Source organism: Echinops telfairi, unplaced genomic scaffold (genome assembly GCF_000313985.2).
Source record: "Echinops telfairi isolate 266 unplaced genomic scaffold, ASM31398v2 ScPeMD7_7424;HRSCAF=8462, whole genome shotgun sequence".
Lineage (NCBI taxonomy): Eukaryota > Metazoa > Chordata > Mammalia > Afrosoricida > Tenrecidae > Echinops > Echinops telfairi.
In genome coordinates, this window is record NW_022111324.1 from 91,329,199 (window position 1) to 91,349,156 (window position 19,958).

The 19,958-nt window shown below is 36.8% G+C and overlaps 1 protein-coding gene across 1 annotated transcript in view; it reads left to right on the top strand.

The window, feature by feature from the left end:
- LYST (lysosomal trafficking regulator) overlaps positions 1-19,958 on the top strand; it is a 258,721-nt gene that overhangs the window by 175,354 nt on the left and 63,409 nt on the right. The window contains exons 32-38 of the mRNA XM_045298212.1: positions 6,484-6,660; positions 8,690-8,766; positions 10,846-11,034; positions 12,144-12,289; positions 12,378-12,474; positions 14,291-14,352; positions 17,968-18,023. Coding sequence (XP_045154147.1) covers positions 6,484-6,660; positions 8,690-8,766; positions 10,846-11,034; positions 12,144-12,289; positions 12,378-12,474; positions 14,291-14,352; positions 17,968-18,023 — 804 coding nt within the window. The remainder of the gene's footprint in view (positions 1-6,483; positions 6,661-8,689; positions 8,767-10,845; positions 11,035-12,143; positions 12,290-12,377; positions 12,475-14,290; positions 14,353-17,967; positions 18,024-19,958) is intronic.

Here is a 19,958-nt window from a genome sequence, read left to right on the forward strand (position 1 = left end):
GGCTTTCAGCAGTGGGTAATGTGAGTGCACTAAATTTTCATAAGTTGAAGGCATGCCTGCCAGGTTCTGGATGTGGGCAAAAAGCTGCTCCTTCTTGTCTGCACTAGATGACGGGAGCTTCAGCTGAGAATACTGCTTTCTTTGTCTCAGTGTGGTTGTGCTGTGCAGGTTCTTTTGTCCAGGCACTGGTGATTGGTAGTTCTCCATGGCTGCTGCTTTTGTACACTCTCTCTTTCCATTTGGTATTTGGTCAGATTCTTCAACCTTACCTTCAATGTCCAGGCTTCCAAAGTTGTTATCTATAGTCTTTTCACTTGTTTCTCAGGTCTTTGTTTTAAGAGAGAGGTTATGAGTTGTCTGGTTATACTGTCATCTTTGTCCACGTCTCTTCAATTTTTCTTTGAAAAGATACTTTATTATGTAACTCTAACCACATTTTTACATCTTAGAAAATTAGCAATATTTCCCTAAAGTCATCAAATACCAAGTGCATTCTCAAAATATCTTTTATCACTGTTTTAGTTAAACCATTCCCAACAAATACCATCGTTTCATTTGGTTTATATGTTTCTTACATTTTTTTTCCTGTAACAGCCCCTGTCCATGCTTGGCTTTCCATAATACTATTTGTTGAATAGACTGAGCCAACCTCTGTATTAACCTGGTTGTCGCCACATGATATCATTTACGTATACTCTTTATCTCTTGTGTTACCTATGAATTGAAATTTGATATGAAGACTTTATTCAATTCTGGCCAAATATTTTGTACCACAAGACTTCATGAACTATGCTGTGTTTATTATGTTACACTTTATCAGAAAATAAATGTCTGGTGGCCCCACTAATAGTGATGATAACATTGATTACTGAGCTAAGGTGAGGATACCTAATCCTCTCCTTTCTAACATGTGCTTATCCCATTACAAGGAGCAAATGATTTATGAGGTGATATATTGATATATCTACCATTTAACTGTCAGTTTGCTGTACTGTGGTGCTTTTGTGATGCTGTGATGGTGGAAGCTATGTCACCGGTTTTTCAAATGCCAGCAGGGTCACACAAAATGAACAGTAGATCTTCCAGACCAAGAACAGACTATGAAGAAAGAATCGACTGCCCACGTCAGAGGAAGTAGCCACTGAAAACTTTATGCATCTAATTGAAACATTGTCAAATGCTGAAGGCCTAATAAATAGAAGTAGAACATTGTCAGAGACCATGTGAGAGGATGGGCCCCTCAGTGGGAAGGCACTTAAAATGTGACTAAGGAGGTGCTGCTTTCTAAAGTAGAGTCGGCCATCGTGGCATCAGTGGAGTAAAGCCTGTGCATGTGAAGCTTTGGAAACTTCATTTGCTGATGGGGCACCATGCAAATGAAAAGGAATAGCTGCACAAATCTAATAATTGGAATTTGCAATGTATGAAGTATGAAGCTAGGAAAATTGGAAATCATCAAAAAATGAAATGAAGCACATCAGGATCAACGTCCTAAGTATTAGTGAGCTGAAAAGAACTGATATTGGTTATTTTGAATTTTAAAAATCATATTGTTTACTATACCAGGAATAACACAGCAAGAGGAATGCATTCATTCTCAATAAGGACATTTCAAGATCTATCTTGAAGGACAGAGATGTCTGAGATAGGATTATATCTATCTTCCCTCAAGGAAATCCAATCAAGACAACTGTTATTTAAATTTAAGCACCAATCATGAAAGTTAATGATGAAGAAGTTGAAGAATTTTACCAACATCTTGAGTCTGAAATTGATCAAACATGTCATCAAAATACATCGACAATTATTGGTTATTGGAATGCAAAAGTTGAGGGGGTGGGGGGGAAACAGTATTTGGAAAATATGGTCTTGCTGACAGAAATGAAGCTGGAGTTCACATGATTAAAAAATTTTGCAAAACCAACAAAATTGTTGGTTCATAGCAACAATTGTTCATAGCAAATATTTTTTAACAACTCAAAAGGCAATTCTACACATAGACTTATGCAGATGGAATACACAGAAATCAAATTGACTACACCTGTGGAAAGAGATGATGGAGAAGCTCAATGTCAGCAGCTAAATCTAGGCCAGGTGGAACGGACCATCAATTGCTCATATGTGTAGGTTGAAGCTGAAGAATATTAAAACAAGTTCATCTGAGTCAAAATATAACTTTGTGCCACCTGAATTTTAAAAACACTCAAGAAAAGATTTGTTACACTGGGCACTAATGACAGAAGACCTGATGGCTAGTGGGGGGACGTCAAGAATATCATTCATTAAAAAGAGTGACAGGTCATTAAAAAGACAAGAAAAGATCAAAGTGGATGTCAGAAGAGACTCTGAAACTTTTCCTTAATCGTAGAGCAGCATCAGCAAATGGAAAAATGATGGAGTCAGAGAGCTGAACAGAAAATGTCAAAAGGTAACTTGAAACGACAAAGTGTAAAATATTATGATGACGTGTGCAAAGACCATGTTAAAAACCAAAATGGAAGAAAACACTCAGATCATAAAGTGGAAGAATTCAAGAAAAAAAACTCAAGACGAGTAGTAATATCAAAAAAATCCGTAGACAAAATATTGGATGATGCAGGAAGCATCAAAAGAAGATAGAAAGAATTGATGCTGTGATGAATCTTTGTCACAAACCCTACAGCAAGTCAATCATGATGATGAAATATTCTACATCTCAGAGCTCTCATGAACGTTCTTCAAGTGCTGTTTCAACCTCCCCAGCCCTTGGCTGCATGTCAGGGACTTCCGGAGGAAAGAGAGCAGAGCACATAAGCCTGTGGAGTGGTGACCAAGGTGAACCTTTCAGTCTGCTCAAGTAAAGGTGACCTTGCGAATGATTTGTTATAAAGGTTTCCCATAGTGAAATACAGAAGAAAACATGGTTTGGACCTGACATTTAACATTTACTTATGCCAAGTAATTTATTTCAGGATGTCGTTTTCTAATGATATTCATTTCAGATTTTGGTTTTTTTCGTTCTGTGGATTACAGCAATACTGAAAAGTTGGGACACTGGAAGCAGCTTTGTTGCTCTCCATGAAGATGGCATTGGCTAGAATCGAATGTTAGTGGCTAGTTCCCACATCACGCATTTAAAATCAGAGCTATTACTATGTGTGTCATCTGTATTACGTAGTCTTAAGTGTGTATACAAATTGCACTGGGATATGGCCCTTGTCTATATTGTCTAAAACAGCGGTCTTAGAAATGGAAGCCGCAGGTGTTTGGTTGGCCTGGGGTCTTAAGGTGAAGCCTTTTTGAAAGATAGGAATATTTTGATAAAGAGATTATCTGTTGAGTACAGTGGATGCACAAAGTTGACTTAACTATCTGTTGAATACACTTGAAACATAATTGAATGACATTTACTCCCTAAGAAAACTAACCTACCCCACATTCAATCTGATAAAATCATCCCTTACCCCTCCCAGGCAATGTCATTCTGAAATGATTCATTTCACTTCCAGGGAAGTAACTGTTCAATTCCTGAGAAATTGAAAGTGGCTAACTTTCATGACAAAATGTTGATCTAATATAAATAAAATGTTTTGCATACAAAAAAAATGGGAAGAATAAGGAGCCATTTTACCTAAAAGAACTAGTTGACCCTTACCATGACCCTGTTCTACCTCACAAATCTGGCTAGACCAGAGAACACACATTGGTACAGATAAGAGCTCTGGACACATGGAATCAGGACAGATTAACCCCCTCAGGAAGAGTAGTGGGACTAGAGATATCACAAGGGTAGGGGGATGGTCAGGGAGGGGGAAGGGGGAGAAAGGGGAACCCATCACAAGCTTGGCTATATAGCCCCTCCCCCCTGAAGGGGACGAATAACAGAAATGTGGGTGAAGGGAGACAATGGACAGTGTAAGATATGAAACAATAACAATATATAATTGATCAAGGCTCTAGGAATTCCTGGGATACCAATTGAAATGTTTTAAGAGACTGAGGAAGCACTGGAATCACTTATTCACCTATGCCAGGAAATGTGGAAGACAGCTGCTTGGACAGCTGACTGGAAGAGTTCCATATTTGTACCCATTTCAAAGAAAGGTGACCCAACAGAATGCTCATATTATAGAAAAATATCGTTAATATCACATGCAAGTAAAATTCTGCTGAAAGTCATCCAACAACAATTGCAGCCATATATTAACAGGGAGCTACCAAAGGTTCAGGCCAGATTTTAAAAATGTCATGGAACAAGAGATAGCATTGCTGAAGTCAGTGGACCTTGGATGATAGCAGGGAATACTAGAAAGATACTTACTTGTGTTTTATTGACTATGCCAAAGCATTGGATTGTGTGGATTATAGCTAACTCTGAATAGCCTTGGGAATTCCATAACATTTCATTGTGCTCATGCAGAACTTGTACATAGGTCAAGAGGCAGTTGTGTGAACAACACAAGGGAATGAATACTGCATGGTTTAAAATCAGGAAAGATGTGTAACAGAGTTGTATCATCTCATCATTCTTATTTAATATGTATGTGGAGCAAATAATCAGAGAATTTGGATTACATGAAGAAGAATGTGGGCTCAGAATTGGATGAAGGTTTATTAACACAGATGACACAATCTTTGTTGCTAAAAGTGTGGAGAACTTGAAGCACTTGCTGTTGAAGAGCAAAGAGGATAGTCTTCAGTATAGATTACAACTCAATATAAAGAAGACCAAAATCCTCACAACTGGACTGCTAGGTAACATGGAGAAAAGGTTAAAGATGTCAAAGATTTAGTCCTGCTTAGATCCACAACCAATGCTCATGGAAGCAGTAGTCAAGAGACCAAATATTGTACTGCACTGGGCAAATGTGCTACACAAAACTTGTAGTGTTTAAAACTTGTTTAGTGTTTAAAAGCAAGAATGTTACTTTGAGGTCTAAGGTATGCTTGGCCCAACTCATGATATTTTCAGTTGTGTCATATGCAAGTATAAGTTGAACAATGAATAAGAAAGACCGAAGAAGAATGGGTGCATTTGAAATGTAGTGCTGGTAAAGAATATTAAAAGTACCTAACTCATTGCCATCAAGTCATTGCTAACTCATAGTGACCCCATAGGATAGGGTAGAACTGCCCCTGTAAGTTTCAGACTATCTTTCTCTCATGGAGAGGCTGGTGGTTTTGAACTGCTGACCTTGTAGATCATGGTCCAATGTGTAACCACTATGTTACCAGGGCTCCTTAGAACTGCCAAAAGGACAAAAAATAAATCTGTGTTTTGGAAGAAGTTTGGCCAGAGTGCTCCTTAGAGACGATGATGAGATTTTGTCTTACGTACTTTGAACGTATTGTCAGGAGTGATCAGTCTCTGAAAAAAGACATCGTGCCTAATAAAATAAAGGGGCAGCAAAAAGAGAAAGGTCCTCAACAAGATGGATTGACAGAGTGGCTGCAACAATGGTCTGTGCCATAGGAACAATTGTGAGGGTGGCACACAAGTTGTGCTTAGGGTCACTATCGTTGGCACTGACTTGATGACACCTAACAATAGCACTTTGATATGTGTATGCCAGCCAACATATTTTTATATTTCCTTAGCCTGTTGTGAAGGAGCCTTGGTGGCTCAATGGTTAATATTAGGCCATGAATTGAAAAGTGGTGGTTCAAACCACCAGCTACTGCAAAGAGGAAAACCCTAGTGCTCTGCTCCCATAAAGATTATAGCAGCCGTTCTTGGGGGTCGAACGACCCTTTCACAGGGGTGGCCCGATTCATAACAGTAGCAAAATGGCAGTTATGAAGTAGCAACAAAAATAATTTTATGGTTTGGGGGTCACTGCAACATGAGGAACTGTATTAAAGGGTCGCGGCATTAGGAAGATTCAGAACCACTGGATTATAGTCTGGGCTAGTTCTGCTCTATTTTATATGGTTGCTTTGAGTGAGAATTAACTTAATGGGAGACAAAAACAACAGCCTAGAATAGGTGTGTGTGTATGTATGTGTGTGTGTGTGTGTATATGTATGTATATGTGTGTGTGTGTATGTTTTAAAAGGTATACTGACCTAAAATGTATGTTGGGGATGAGAGAAGGAAAGGATAAGATTCTAATCCTAAATTTCCTAGTGGATTTTCACATTCCACAGAACTCTTGAAATCAAGTTGCTCACAAAAAGTTACTCAGCACTAATTTTATGACAAACCTGCCTCCCTGTCACTGGTCATGTAAAATTTAGATTTACCTAGAAGTTAGGTTTTAGAAATGCTTTCATAGAGAAAAGAGACCTCTTTAAAATAGGTTTATAAGCTAGTTTATTTTTGGTTCATTTTCCATGTAATGACATATAACTAGGTTTTAATTTGTTATAGCAAATTTATGTTATAAGTTACCTTTATAGTTAACTCTAGCAATATAATTTAATGCATGCATCATTGCTATTAAATATTTAAATGTAAAAATAAAAACTCTTTATTAAAAATAAACTGTTAACTTTTTTTAACAGCATGGAGCAAAATTGGTTTTGTATTTGTCAGAGTTGATGCACAATCACCAAACTGAGCTGACTGAAGAGGAGCTAGAGATGGCAGAATTGCTTATGAATACTTTAAAGTTATGTGGCCAAAAATGCATTCCTCCCAGTGCAGCAACGAAGTCAGACCTTATTAAGATGATCAAAGAGGTGGGTCAGTGAAAACAATTGTTTCTAAAGGGATTCCATTGGATATAAAGAATAATTGAAATAATGTTTTAAATTGTGCTTTATGATAAATATATAATATTTTTAAATTTTTGCTTGATAATTTTTTACTGAGAGTTTAGCTAGTATTGTTTTTAAAAAATAAAAAGAAATCCCACGGGCTACTTTTAAGGAGAGTTTTATTCTCTGTGGTCATTTTTATAATGTCATCAGTGATAGAAAGATTTTTATGTTTTCGTGACAAGCAAGTTAAAGCATAAACATTGAGCTATTGGTTCTTTAATGAAAAAGCAAAATAAGGAAGTAATAAATTCATTCCGATTTTGCAGCCCTAGTTACCTATCCTACCTAATTTCCATGATTCAAAGTATAGGGGGAAATAGAAATTTCAAAATTATCTCAGTGATTTTAATATATCTTGATCTCTTGCCTTTAAATCTATTTGTTGTACTCTATACCAGTGGTTCTCAACCTGTGGGCTGCAACCCCTTTGGGGGTCAAACACCCCTTTCATAAGGGTCACCTGATTTATAACAATAGCAAAATTACAATTATGAAGTAGCAATGAAAATAACTTTATGGTTGGGGGGTCACTACAACATGAGGAACTGTATTAAAGGGTCCCAGCATTAGGAAGGTTGAGAACCACTGATCTATACCAATGTCAAATGAGAATAGACAGGTGAACAACTAGGGAATTAAAAGCAACAACAAGGAGGATGTAGAAATCCTGGTGGTGTTGGAGCAACAGGAAACTAGCTGAGAGGAATTACTAAGAGGCAGAAGAAGGGTGAGCGTGAAGGTGGGACAAGAGGAAGGTAAAAGGAAACAAAGGAAATATCTAGGAAGCAAAGCTGTGGATAGACGTATAAACATAGGTGTATACTTATGTAAATATTAATTCATAAAAATAGAGGTATTGGCCTATGTACATATATTTATATGCCAGTACATTGAGGAAGTGGATGGACTTTAGGCCTCTGCTTAAGCCCTCTTTCAATGCAAAAACACTTTGTTCTAACAACCTGGCATTCTGTGATGCTCACCCTTCCGACACTATCACTGAAGACAAAATGGGTGCATAAGCAAATGTGGTGAAGAAAGCTGATGGTGCCTGGCTATCAAAAGGTATATAGCCTCTAGGGCCTTAAAGGCTTGAAGTTAAACAAGTGGCCATCTAGCAGAGAAGCAGCAAGCTCACATGGAAGAAGCGCACCAGCCTGTGTGATCATGAGGTATCGACAGAATCAGGTAACAGGCACCAAAAGACCCCCTCCAAAAAAAAAACCATATTATTGAGAACAAGGGGGGTCATAGCAGAGACACAAAATCCATCTATAGACAATATGTGACCGCTCACAGAACAGTCACAAGGAAGGGATGAGTCAACCAGGGTACAGTATAGCCCCAAGGAAACATACAATATTCCTCTGGTTCGTTGAGGCTTCCTCACCCTCCACCACAATGACCTTAGTTCTGCCTTTCAGTTTTGGGTAGACTGGAACATGTGCATTGGTACAGCTAAGAGCTCATGACACACAAAATCCAGGTTAGATAAACCCCTCAGGAACAGAAATGGAAGTAGCAATATCAGAAGGGTAGGGGGAAGGTGAGGGAGGAGGGGAGGAATGGGAAACTGATAGCAGTGATCAGTGCATACCACCACCACCCCACCCTCCCCAAGGGGAACAAAAAACGGAAACGTGGGTGAAGGGAGACAGTGGTCAGTGTAAGATATGAAAATAATCATTTATAATTTATCAAGGGGTCACGAGGGTGGGAGGGTGAGGAGGAGAGGAACTCATGCCAAGGGCTCAAATAGTAAATGTTTAGAAAATGAGATGATAATATATGTACAAATATGCTTGATACAATTGATGTATGGAATGTTATCAGAGCAGTAAGAGCCCCCAATGAAATTATTTTTTTAAAGTTAAATGAGAAGCAATAAAATTAATATATATATCTATATATACACAAATATATATATATTGTTATCTAAATCCTTTAGGAGCAAAAGAAATATGAAACTGAAGAAGATGTGCATAAAGCTACATGGCAGAAAACAGTTAATAATAATCAGCAAAGGTAGGATATCATTATAGGTTGAACTTAATCCCTCCAAATTATGTGTCATAAATCCTAATTTATATGCCTTTAGTTTTAATTCCACTAGGAATGAATTATCTTTGTTATATTAAAGAGACAAGATATGTAGGACATGGCTCCTTTTCTGACATTTTAATTTTTTTAACAGTTTTATTGGCATTTAATTCACATAATCACATAGATCCATAGTCAGTCATTTTAAAAAGAGCTGTGCAATCATTACTACAATCAACTCCAGGATATTTTCTTCCTTTCTGTACTCATGGTCACCAGCTCCCCATTTCTTCCAACTTCCTCCAGCTTTCCCTCAGGAAACCAAAAATCCAGTTACTGGCCCCATAGATATACTCATCCTGGAAACAGAAGAACATACTAAACCAGAACAAAATAGCAGAGATAAGATTCAATTGAAAAGAAAACAAAAAATACTAAAAACTGTAACAGATAGACAGTGGGTCAAAAGGAAGATCAATGATAGGTGTCACATTTTAACCTATATCTGTAGTAGTCCACCCTACAATGAACTTTGATAGCAAATCCGTTCACATCCCTGGCCAATGGTGAGGGGAAATTCCCTGGAGGTTTAATCCATATCAGAAGCTGCAAATGCATTTTTAGCTTTCACTGTCATCCATGCCTTCTGCAGAACCAGCTGTTCAGAATTTCAGCTCTACCACATTCCGTTCTCCAGATTTGGAGTTTATTATTTACAGTCCTTGGATCACACAGGCTAGTGTGCTTCTTCCATGAAGACTTAGCTGACACCTCACTTAGATGGCTGCTTGTTTTAACACCAGCCAATAAGAACCCATCTGCTGTTCCCTCTGCTAGCCTGTCACCATCTGCTTTCTTCACCACACTGCTCTACAGCTCTCATATCTTCAGTGATCTCGTCATGATGGCAAGGACAGAGCAGGGCCATGTCATAAGAACTGATTGCTCTTAGATTAGGGCTACGATGAGTGCAAACTCAAAATCCATTCATCTATATATTATTTATATATGCCCTGATTCACTTTAGAGACATCATTATTGAAAACATTGTAAATCATCCCCACAGGGCATATGTATGATCATTTAATTGATAATATCAGTAATTTAGCCAATGCTATAAAATTTCAGACACTGTTGAGAAAACAGTGCTTGTGGGACAGTTTTTTAGACCGAAATGCATGGAATGTTCATTTGTACAGATTAAAAACTTGTGACTAAAAAAAACAAAACTTGTGACTGGACACGATTTACACAAATAATGAGGGGTGGAGATAGGCCAAAACTTTTAATAACACTCATGCACAAAGGCTTAACTAAGTCTACTAGAGTAAGATATATCATAAACTAACAAAGAGAAGATGAAAATAGGAAATATATGGTAGCCTTGAATTGCCATTTATTGGTCACCTTCAAAGCAAGAGATTTGAACTAAAATTCAGTGACTTCCAAATCCAAATCGGTAACTAGGAGATAGTAGTCATTCTGCTTCCTCTCACACGAGGACAGTTCAGCCTTAAACCTAAAGGAGTGTTTCATTGGTTACATGTTGGGCTGATAACTACAAGCTAAGCAGTTCAAAACCACCAGCTACTCTGTGGGAAAAGACAAGGTTTTCCACTCTTATAAGCAGTTACAGTCTCAAAAACCCACAAGGGCAATTCTACCGTGACCTATCAGGTTGCTCTGAGTTGCAGTTAACTCAGTGGCGGTGGGTTTGGTTTGGGGGTTTTAAATCTGCCAGGGTGTGTATAGAAGGTAAAGTCCAGTTGCTCTGTGGGACTTCCAATAGGGTGTATCTTAAGCCGTCTCTTTCGAGATATGAAAGAGATGAAACAAGCAAGTAAAAAAGCAGAGATGGAAAAAGAAGGCCGTCATACAAAGATATAAGCCTTGTGGTATTTGTTATAGCTGTATAGTTAACTAAGTCAGATATTACTTTTTATACGTATCATGTCTTTTACAAATCAATTGGGTTTTACATAAACTTTTAGTAATGAAAGTATCATTTATATACATTTAATGTTCAACTTAAGCATACCTGATACAGTGTTACTGTTTGCTTAGTCTCTTTCAGCGTCTAGACTCAAAATCAAAGGATATATCTAAAATAGCTGCTGATATCACCCAGGCTGTATCACTCTCCCAAGGAATCGAGAGAAAAAGGGTGATTCAGCACATCAGAGGAATGTATAAAGTAGATCTGAGTGCCAGCAGACATTGGCAAGAACTGATTCAACAACTGACTCATGATAGGTAAGCAAACTAGGAGGACCCAGTAGAAGGAAGAACTTTATTAGAGGAACTCCTGTGGCTTTTCTATACTAATGTTAAACACGATTTGTTGTCGAATTGAAATCCATAACATGATTCCATCCATTTAAATATTTTATTTACTCATTTGTGATTTATTTCATTTAAAAGGATAATTGTTTGAGAATATTTTTGTCTTAATTCTTGGGGGATTGAGGGGCAAAATGAGAGACCAATATTAGGTCTTCTAAATAGTAAAATCTATAAAATTGGCTTTAATTTAAATAGTATGATCCTTGCAAAATAGAGAAATAACTGAAACACAATAGTTGGAAATAGATCTCTTTTTAATCTAATACTTAGTAATAGGATTTTTAAAAAAGATGTATCTGTGGTAATGATTTCTTAAAGAATTAATGCCAGACTAATCCTAAGGAGTTGGCAATTAAACATGTCCCAAATGTCCAACTTCCAAGATGATATTCTGATCTATTTGTCCATATTCCTCCCTTGGGTGTATATTCTCTCAGATCCCTGGATTCTGAAATTCATTGCCATGTCCCACAGACACTCCCAAAACTTTGAGAAAATGCCTCACATGGGGTGGGCATTGTTCAGCCCCAAATCTGAAGGTCAGACAGAGGTGAGCCAAATGCAGGGTTCAGAACCAGAAACCACAAATGCCCCAAAGCAGGTTTTCTTGCTTTCAGCAAAGCTCAGTCAATAAAGACAGGTATGGCCTTCCAGGTGAGGTAATATGTGTTGTTGTTGTTGTTAGGTGCCATCTAGTTGAGACATATTAATGCTTTTTTTGTTTGTTTTGATTAATATATGAAAACATTGGTTACAGGAGTTTCTCCTAGACCAGATTCAGATTGCATATATTATGCATATAGATCTCCTAGTCTACATATATAAATATTGTTGTTTTTTAATTGAATCGATCTTATTTTTTATAATAGGCTTTGAAAAATATGTGAGAAAATTCCACTTTAATTTGTTTGTCCATGAACTTTTCAACAACATTGTATTAATTTAATCTCTGTAATTATTTATTTAAGTCTGCATGGTTTCAGATTGCCTCTTAAGTCGTCTTTGGCTTTCATTCACAGGGCAGTCTGGTATGACCCCATCTACTATCCGACCTCCTGGCAGTTGGATCCAACAGAAGGCCCAAATCGAGAACGAAGGCGTTTGCAAAGATGTTATTTAACTGTTCCAAATAAGTATCTCCTTCAGGATAGACAAAAACCAGAGGGTAACAGTGATCTCTCTTGGCTCAACACATAAGTATAACTGATAATGAAGTTATTAGATAAAGATTTTAAATGTTTTTCCCTCAACAGATATTGTCAAACTACCACTCTCTTACCTATTTGAAGACAAAATTCATTCCTCGTTCTCTTCTACGGTAAAAGACAAAGCTGCAAGTGAAGCCATAAGGTAAATTTGAGTCAATATAATTCTTACTCCCTTGTTGAAGGAGTGTGCTCCTTTGTTGAAGGAATTTAAAATTTTAATACATCATTGTGGATAGTTTATGCAATATTTATTTTAGATAACCACAATGTTTGGAAAACTACAATGTTCTAAATGTTGCTCAGGAGAGGAGAACATTAAATAGCTGAAATCCAGAAGGAATTGAGAACATTTCTGATATGCAAGGATCTGTATTTTTAAAATAATATTTTATTGTATTTAAGGTAACTTACTCAACACATTAACCTCTATCAAGTTGTTTACACTTAATTGATTTTGGTTGTATTTTTCACAAGTGTGTCACCGTTCTCATTCATTCCATGCTGACTGTTCCTCCTTACACTCTCGTCTTTGCTTTTGAGTCATTTCCGGCCATTTGGTCTCATATACATGACTTTGTAAAAGAGTTCATTACTCCTAAGTGATTTTTCAGCGAATTAATTTTTCATTTAGCTAAAAGGTGACCACACGTGATAATTTTGGGTTAAGGTTTAAAGAATATATCAGGCCAGTAGTTTGGGGGGTATCTTCTAGACTCAACCACTGCAGTTAGTCTGGGTGTTTTTGGTAGTGGTAGCTGGGTACGTTCTAGGTTTTCTGTTCTTAGGATCATGGAAAGTGATGTTTTTTGATCAGTTATTTCATTGAACAAGTTGTTCCATGAATCTTTGATTTTTGTCACTCTTGTTCCTCTTGACTGGGAGAGACCACTTATTCTACCTTAGATGGCCACTTAGAAGCTTTTAAGACTCCAGTAGCTATTTATAAACCTAGGATTTAGAACCTTGGCTTTGTGAGCTATACCTATTGACCTTGATGTCTCCTGAGGCTATGGTCCTGAGCCCCCAGTTTTGAGCCCCCAGACCCAGGGATTCGTTCCCTCAAATTGTTAATGTTTTTTACATCTGTGAAAAATCATTAGTATATAGTGATTAAAAAATCTAATTCTGGTCCACCTCCTAGAGGCTGCCTGATTTGGGGCAAGTTGCTTATATTGTTTGAGTCATTTTCTTCATCTATTAAATGGGGAAAATATCAAGACCCAAGATATCATAATAATGCTGAGAATGTTAGAAGGGTTCACTATATGCTAGCTATTAATAATATTGAAACCCTTGGATGGCACAAATGGTTAAATGTGCAGCTTTTAGTTACCAAAAGATTGGTGGTTCAAACCCATCCAAGAAGTCCTTCAGAGAAAGGGCTTGGTTTGCGATGATAGATCAAAACCACTTGAAATCCCCAGGAGCACGGTTCAGTTCTGCTTAGGAAAACATGACATCACTATGAGTTAGAGTCAATGCCATAGCAACTCATTTATGTTTGTTCACATTGTTATTATCACTTTGTGGCCATTATTATCATTCCCACACTATAGTTATAAAACAGACTCAAGGAAGATAAGTAACTTCCCTTACAAATAGGAGATCTTTCTAATCCTAAGTCTTTTGTTTTTCCAAGAACTTCAGACATCTTTTCTGTGTTTGAAATATCAGAAGCATTAACTACTCTTTGCTCATTTAATGGAAATTATAGAATGTTGGAGTCTTAATATGCTGCATAAAAGATATAAGGATTATTATCTATTTCTAAAAGGTTCAATCATTTTCACCTCTACCAGAAAATTGAAAAATTATATTTTCATGTGAGTTTTAACAAGACATATTATGTTATTGAAACTAGTTTGCTTTGCTAAAAATGTACACTAGATAAAATAAAACTTATGCTCAATAGATTAATTAAAACATTTAATCATAGTAATTTTAATATGTTTTGACAGAGTCAATCGAAGATGTTTCAGTGTTGCACCATCTAGAGAAACAGCTGGCGAATTGTTACTAGGTAAGTGAAATTAAAAAGCCACTGAAAAGACAGGCAAGAAAGAAAAAGATCTAAGCGATGTCATAAAAGACTCTGAAACTTGCTCTGCATCGCTGAGTAGCTAAGGCAAATGGAAGAAATCAGGAAGTAAAAGAGCTGGATAGAAAATTTCAAAGGACTGCTCAAGAAGACAGAGTAAAATATTATAATTAATATGCAAAGACCTAGAGTTAGAAACCAAAAAATAAGGAACACTCTCAGCATATCTTAAACTGAAAGAACTGGAAAAAATTGAGCCTTGAGTTGCAATATTGTAAGATTCTGTGGGCAAAATATTGAACAATGAAGGAAGCATCAAAAGAAAATTGAAAGATTACACAAAATCACCGTACTACAAGGAGCTAGTTTACATTTAACCATTTCAAGAGGTCACATGATCAGGAACCAATGGCACAGGTGAAAGAAGTTCAAGCTGCACTAAAGGAATTAGCCCAAAATAAGTCCCCAGCATTTGGTAATAACAATTGAAATGTTTCAACAAGCCGATGAAACACTGGAAGCATCACTCATCCATGCCAGGAAATTTGAAAGACAATTGCTTGGTCAACTGACTAGAAGATATCCATATTTGTACTCATTCCAAAGAGAGGTGACCCACTACAGTGCATAAATTATAGAATAATATCATTAATATCACATGCAAGCAAAATTTTGCTGAAGATCATCTAACAACATTTACAACAGTACATTGACAGGGAGCTGCCAGAGGTTCAAGCCAGATTCAGAAGAGGACGTGGAAGAAGGACTTTCATTACTGATGTCAGGTGCATCTTGGCTGAAAGCAGAGAAAGCCAGAAAGATGTGTACTTGTATTTTATTGATTATGCCAAGGTATTTGACTGTGTGGATCATAAGAAACTATGTATAGCCTTGAGAAGGATGGGAATTCCCAGAACACTATAGTTTGCTCATGTAAAACCTGTGCGTGGATCAAGAGGCAGTTGTGTGAAGAGAACAAGGGAATACTGCATGATTTAATATCAGGAAAGGTGTGTGTCGGGTGAATCCTCTCACTGTACTTACTGTATCTGTATCATGAGCAAATAATCAGAGAGGCTGGATTATATAAAGAAGAAAGCCACATCAGAAATGGGGGAATGCTTAACAACTGCAATATGCACAACTTGCTGAGAGTAAGGAAGACTGGAAACACTTTCTAATGAAGATTAAAGATTGCAGCCTTCAGTGTGGATCACAACTCACAAAAATCTTTACAATTGGACCACTAGGAAACATGATTATTGGAGAAAAGATTGAATTTGTCAAGGATTTAATCAGTGCTCATGGAAGCCGCAGTCAAGAGATCAAACAACACACTGCATTGGGTAAATCGACTGCCCAAGACCTCTGTGAAATGTTGAAAAACTAGGATGTTGTTGGTATTTTCAGTCGCCTCAAAAGCATATGAAAGTTGGACATTGAATAAGGAATACTAAAGAATCAATATATTTGAATTATTTTGCTAGCAAAGAATATTGAAAGTACCATGGACTGCCAAAAGAACAAACACATCTGGAAGAATTACATTCAGAATGCTGCTCAGACGCAAAGAGGACGAGATTTGATCTCACATACTTGGGACATGTTATCAGGAGAAACTCAGCCCTGTAACAGGTAAAGTATAGGGTCAGGAAAAGAGAATATCCTTGACAAGATAGATTGGCACAGTGAATGCAACAATGGTCTCAAACATAACGGCAACTGTAAGGATGGTGCCAACCTGACAGTGCATAGTAGCAAGTCAAATTTACCTTACATTATTTTTTTGCCCTTTTTTTAAAGAACATTACCAATAAATCTAGTGTTTCTCTTGTATCACCTGTTATTTTGCCTTAACATCATGTACAATGCCTATAATTCATGAATATGAAAAATTGAAATTTTCTACAAAGCAAATGAACATTTTAATTTTTATAAAGCTGACTTTCTATATGAGCATGCATCTTTATGTTTAATAACTCTTTGATTTTGTAGCACTTTCAATATTGACATAATTAAGGCCTAATTTATTAATAGATATATCTTTGCATAAACATATAGTAAACTTAAAGTTATTTATAATTTATATTCTCTATTATGCTTCTGGAAAAAAAGGAAAAAATTAGGTATCAGTATAGTTATATTTTTTCCACAAATAGGAATAAATGAAATTATATCACTTGGTCTCTATTTTTGTAAGGGATCAATTTATATACTTTAGGCCCCTAAACCAGTAGTAGCATTGGCATCATAGGTAAATGTCTTAGAAATGTACATATTGCGTTAGGTAGGGTTCACTGGAGAAACAAAATCAGCACACTTATTATTTGATGTGTGTGTGATATCCATATATATATATGGAGATATATAACAGATAATTATTTCACACAGCAGTACAGAGGGCTCAGTTCAATTAACTGTCATGGAACAGTTAATATACTGAAGTTCATTCAACTCTATGCTGGCTGCTGGTCCAAAATCCAGGAAGCAGACACACGGAATCTGCCCTCAGACAAGACAAGCACAGTCAGCCTGCAGGCAGTGAGTAGCTGGGTAAGGCAGCAACAACCAGCATGAATAGCAAAGGAGGTCCCAATTGAGGCTCAAGCTCTATTGATGCCCAGCAAGGTGACAAGGTCCACAAGTTGGCTTGACCCACAGGTAGTGCAGCACACAGTTGAGTCAAAGCAGCAGCACACTGAACTGATCACCAGGGAGAAAGAGTGCTTGAAGGGCTATTTATCTCAGTTGGTCGCCCTCCAACCAAGTTGCAACCTGATTTAATTCTGCCTACACATTCCTGCGGCAGCCTAGTTGGCACAGAAAACCTAACTATCACACATACAGAATCTGACAAAATATCACTGATGCACCCTGGAGTTTAAAAGTCACTACTGTTGACAAAAGCTGCAGACTTCAAGGTCCAAGATGTGAAACTTCAAGCTTGTCCAGACAGAGCCCTCTGTCATAATAATTGACATAGGCCCTTCTCTGAATTGGCCATGCCAATGTATGGTTCACCCAGGACTAAAGAGTGACCAGCATCTAGGAGGCAGAAACTGCTTCACATGTAAACAGGATGTTGGTTAGCAATAACCTGCTTATGAATCAGGAAGAACTTAAGCTCTCCTTTAAAGCTGATCCTTCCTTAGTGGGCATCTCAGTCAACAAAATAATGAAAGATTCCTCTTTGCTTAAAAATTTGATTTACAACTTGACATCAATTAATTTGTGACAAAATGATGCCAATATGCCAATAATCTATGAAGAGTAACAGTAATATTTGTATTTAGCACTGAGTGTCAAACATTATTTTAAATATTTTACATGTATTTTAATTTGATTCCCATAATAATCCTGTAAAGTAGGGCCCCACCATTTTTTTCAAATCGAAAGAACTAAGACACATAAGTTAAATGACTTTTAAGATCTCATGGATAGTATTTAAAAATATATCTTTAAGGCCAGAAAATATTTTTAAGTGCTAAAATTTAAATGTAGGATGATTGACTGCAGAGCTCATGATTTTAACTACTACAATTTATATATCATAATGCAAATATATTTTAAGGGATTATATCAATTTATTTTCTGCAGGTAAATGTGGAATGTATTTTGTGGAAGATAATGCTTCTGACACACATGAAAGTTCGGTGAGTAATGTTTTAAGTGTATATTGATAGAAATTAGGCAATTTCCCCAAAATGTATACATTCACTGTAACCAGAGAGCATGCAGAACTATTAAATTACTGTAAATCTATATGAAAAGCACTTTTAAAGAGGGATATATTTCTTAAAAGACTGTGCCTTCTTCCCTGGCTTATGTTTTAGATTTCATGGCAATTAATATTATTAGTCAACTTCTAGAGTGCTCTTCTTATTTCAGTGTTATGTCCATGTCTTCACTCTATCCTACTAGCAACAAAGTAACTCCCTGTCATTCCCAATTTACTTTTTCCTTTGAAAAGAAAGGAAAATATTACATAATTGAACAATTAAAGCTATCCTGTTACTCACATAGTTTAGTAATTATAATTTATAATCTCATAGAAATACTGGTATTATTTTTAAATGTCATCAAGTTGGTTCAGACTAGTAGCAACCCTGTCTATAACAGATCAAAACACTGCCCAATCCTGCACCATCCTCACAACTGTTATTTGAACCCATTGTTACAGTCATTTGTCAGCCCATCTCCTCTCCTCTGCTGACCCTCTTTACCAAATATAATGCTCCTTTCCAAGGGCTGGTCTCTCCTGATAGCATGGCCAAAGAATACGAGGCAAAGTCTTGCCATCCTCACTTTGAAGGAACATTCTGGCTGTACGTCCTCTAAAGCAGATTTTCTGACAGTCCATGGTACTTTGAATATTCCTCCCAACACCATACTTCAAACGCATTGATATTTTTTATAATTGAACAATTTAAATTACCCTGTTATTCACATAGCTTTGTGTTTTAGTCTGAGTTGTCTAGAGAAACAAAACTAGTGAAGCTTATACATGCATCTAAAGAAAGACATTGATATCAAGAAAGTGGCTAACATAGTTGTAAAGCACGTAAGTCTAGTTTGGCTAAAGTTCTTGAGTCAGATGTTCAATTGGAGGCGTTTGCTGTCACAGCTGACAAACCAGGAAGCAGAAAGACAAAACCTGAAAGTAGGAAGGTTACCGGCTGGTGGTCATGGAGGTGATGGATCCAAGGTCAGCAGGTCATTTGGCTGAATGAAGAAACATGTAAACATAAAAAGATGAAAATTGATTTTATTTCAAATAATGTAAAAAAAATGAAAATACTTAACAAAGCCTAAGAAATTCAGTAGACATTATTTTCTGATTTAAATGGCAATTCTTACAAGGATTGTCCCAACTAATAAAAGTATTAGTAAATACTTGTAAATAAATATATATAAACAAAAGGCTCATAAAAGTATACTTATGTTTTAAGATTATATGCTGTATTACTTATAATTTTACCAACTAAGGAATTTAACAGTTGCTGTATGAGCTAACATTATGAGAACAAACAACTCTATTGTGAAAGTACAGCCAAAATGTTCCTTAGAGGCAAGAATAACAAGACTTCATCTCATGTTCTTTGGAGTGTTATCAAGAGAGACCAGTCCCTGGAGAAGGACATCATGCTTAGTAAAACAGAGGGCAGTAAAAAAGAGGAAGACCCTCAGCAAGATGGATTCACACAGTGACTGCAACAGTGGGCTCAAACATGAGAACCCTGTGATGTGTTGCAGGACCAGGCAGTGTTGTACCGGGTTCTGTTGTATGCTATGAGTCTGAACCAATGCAAAGCCACTTACAAACAATCTATGAGCTAACATTTGTCCAGCTCCATGTGATGGCATTTCCCACTTTAAAATCTCTAGAAAGTTTTGACTAAATTGGAAGATCTTTTTTCCTCTGGAATTTTACAGCATTTGTTCTTACATCTTACATATTTGCTATCTTATATTTTAACTATGTGTACAAATGCCTCATTTCCATCTCACCCTACCTCCCCTGCCATGACGGTGGATTCCCTGCTTTATATAACTTTATTACATGCCAAGAATCTTGCATATAGATGCTT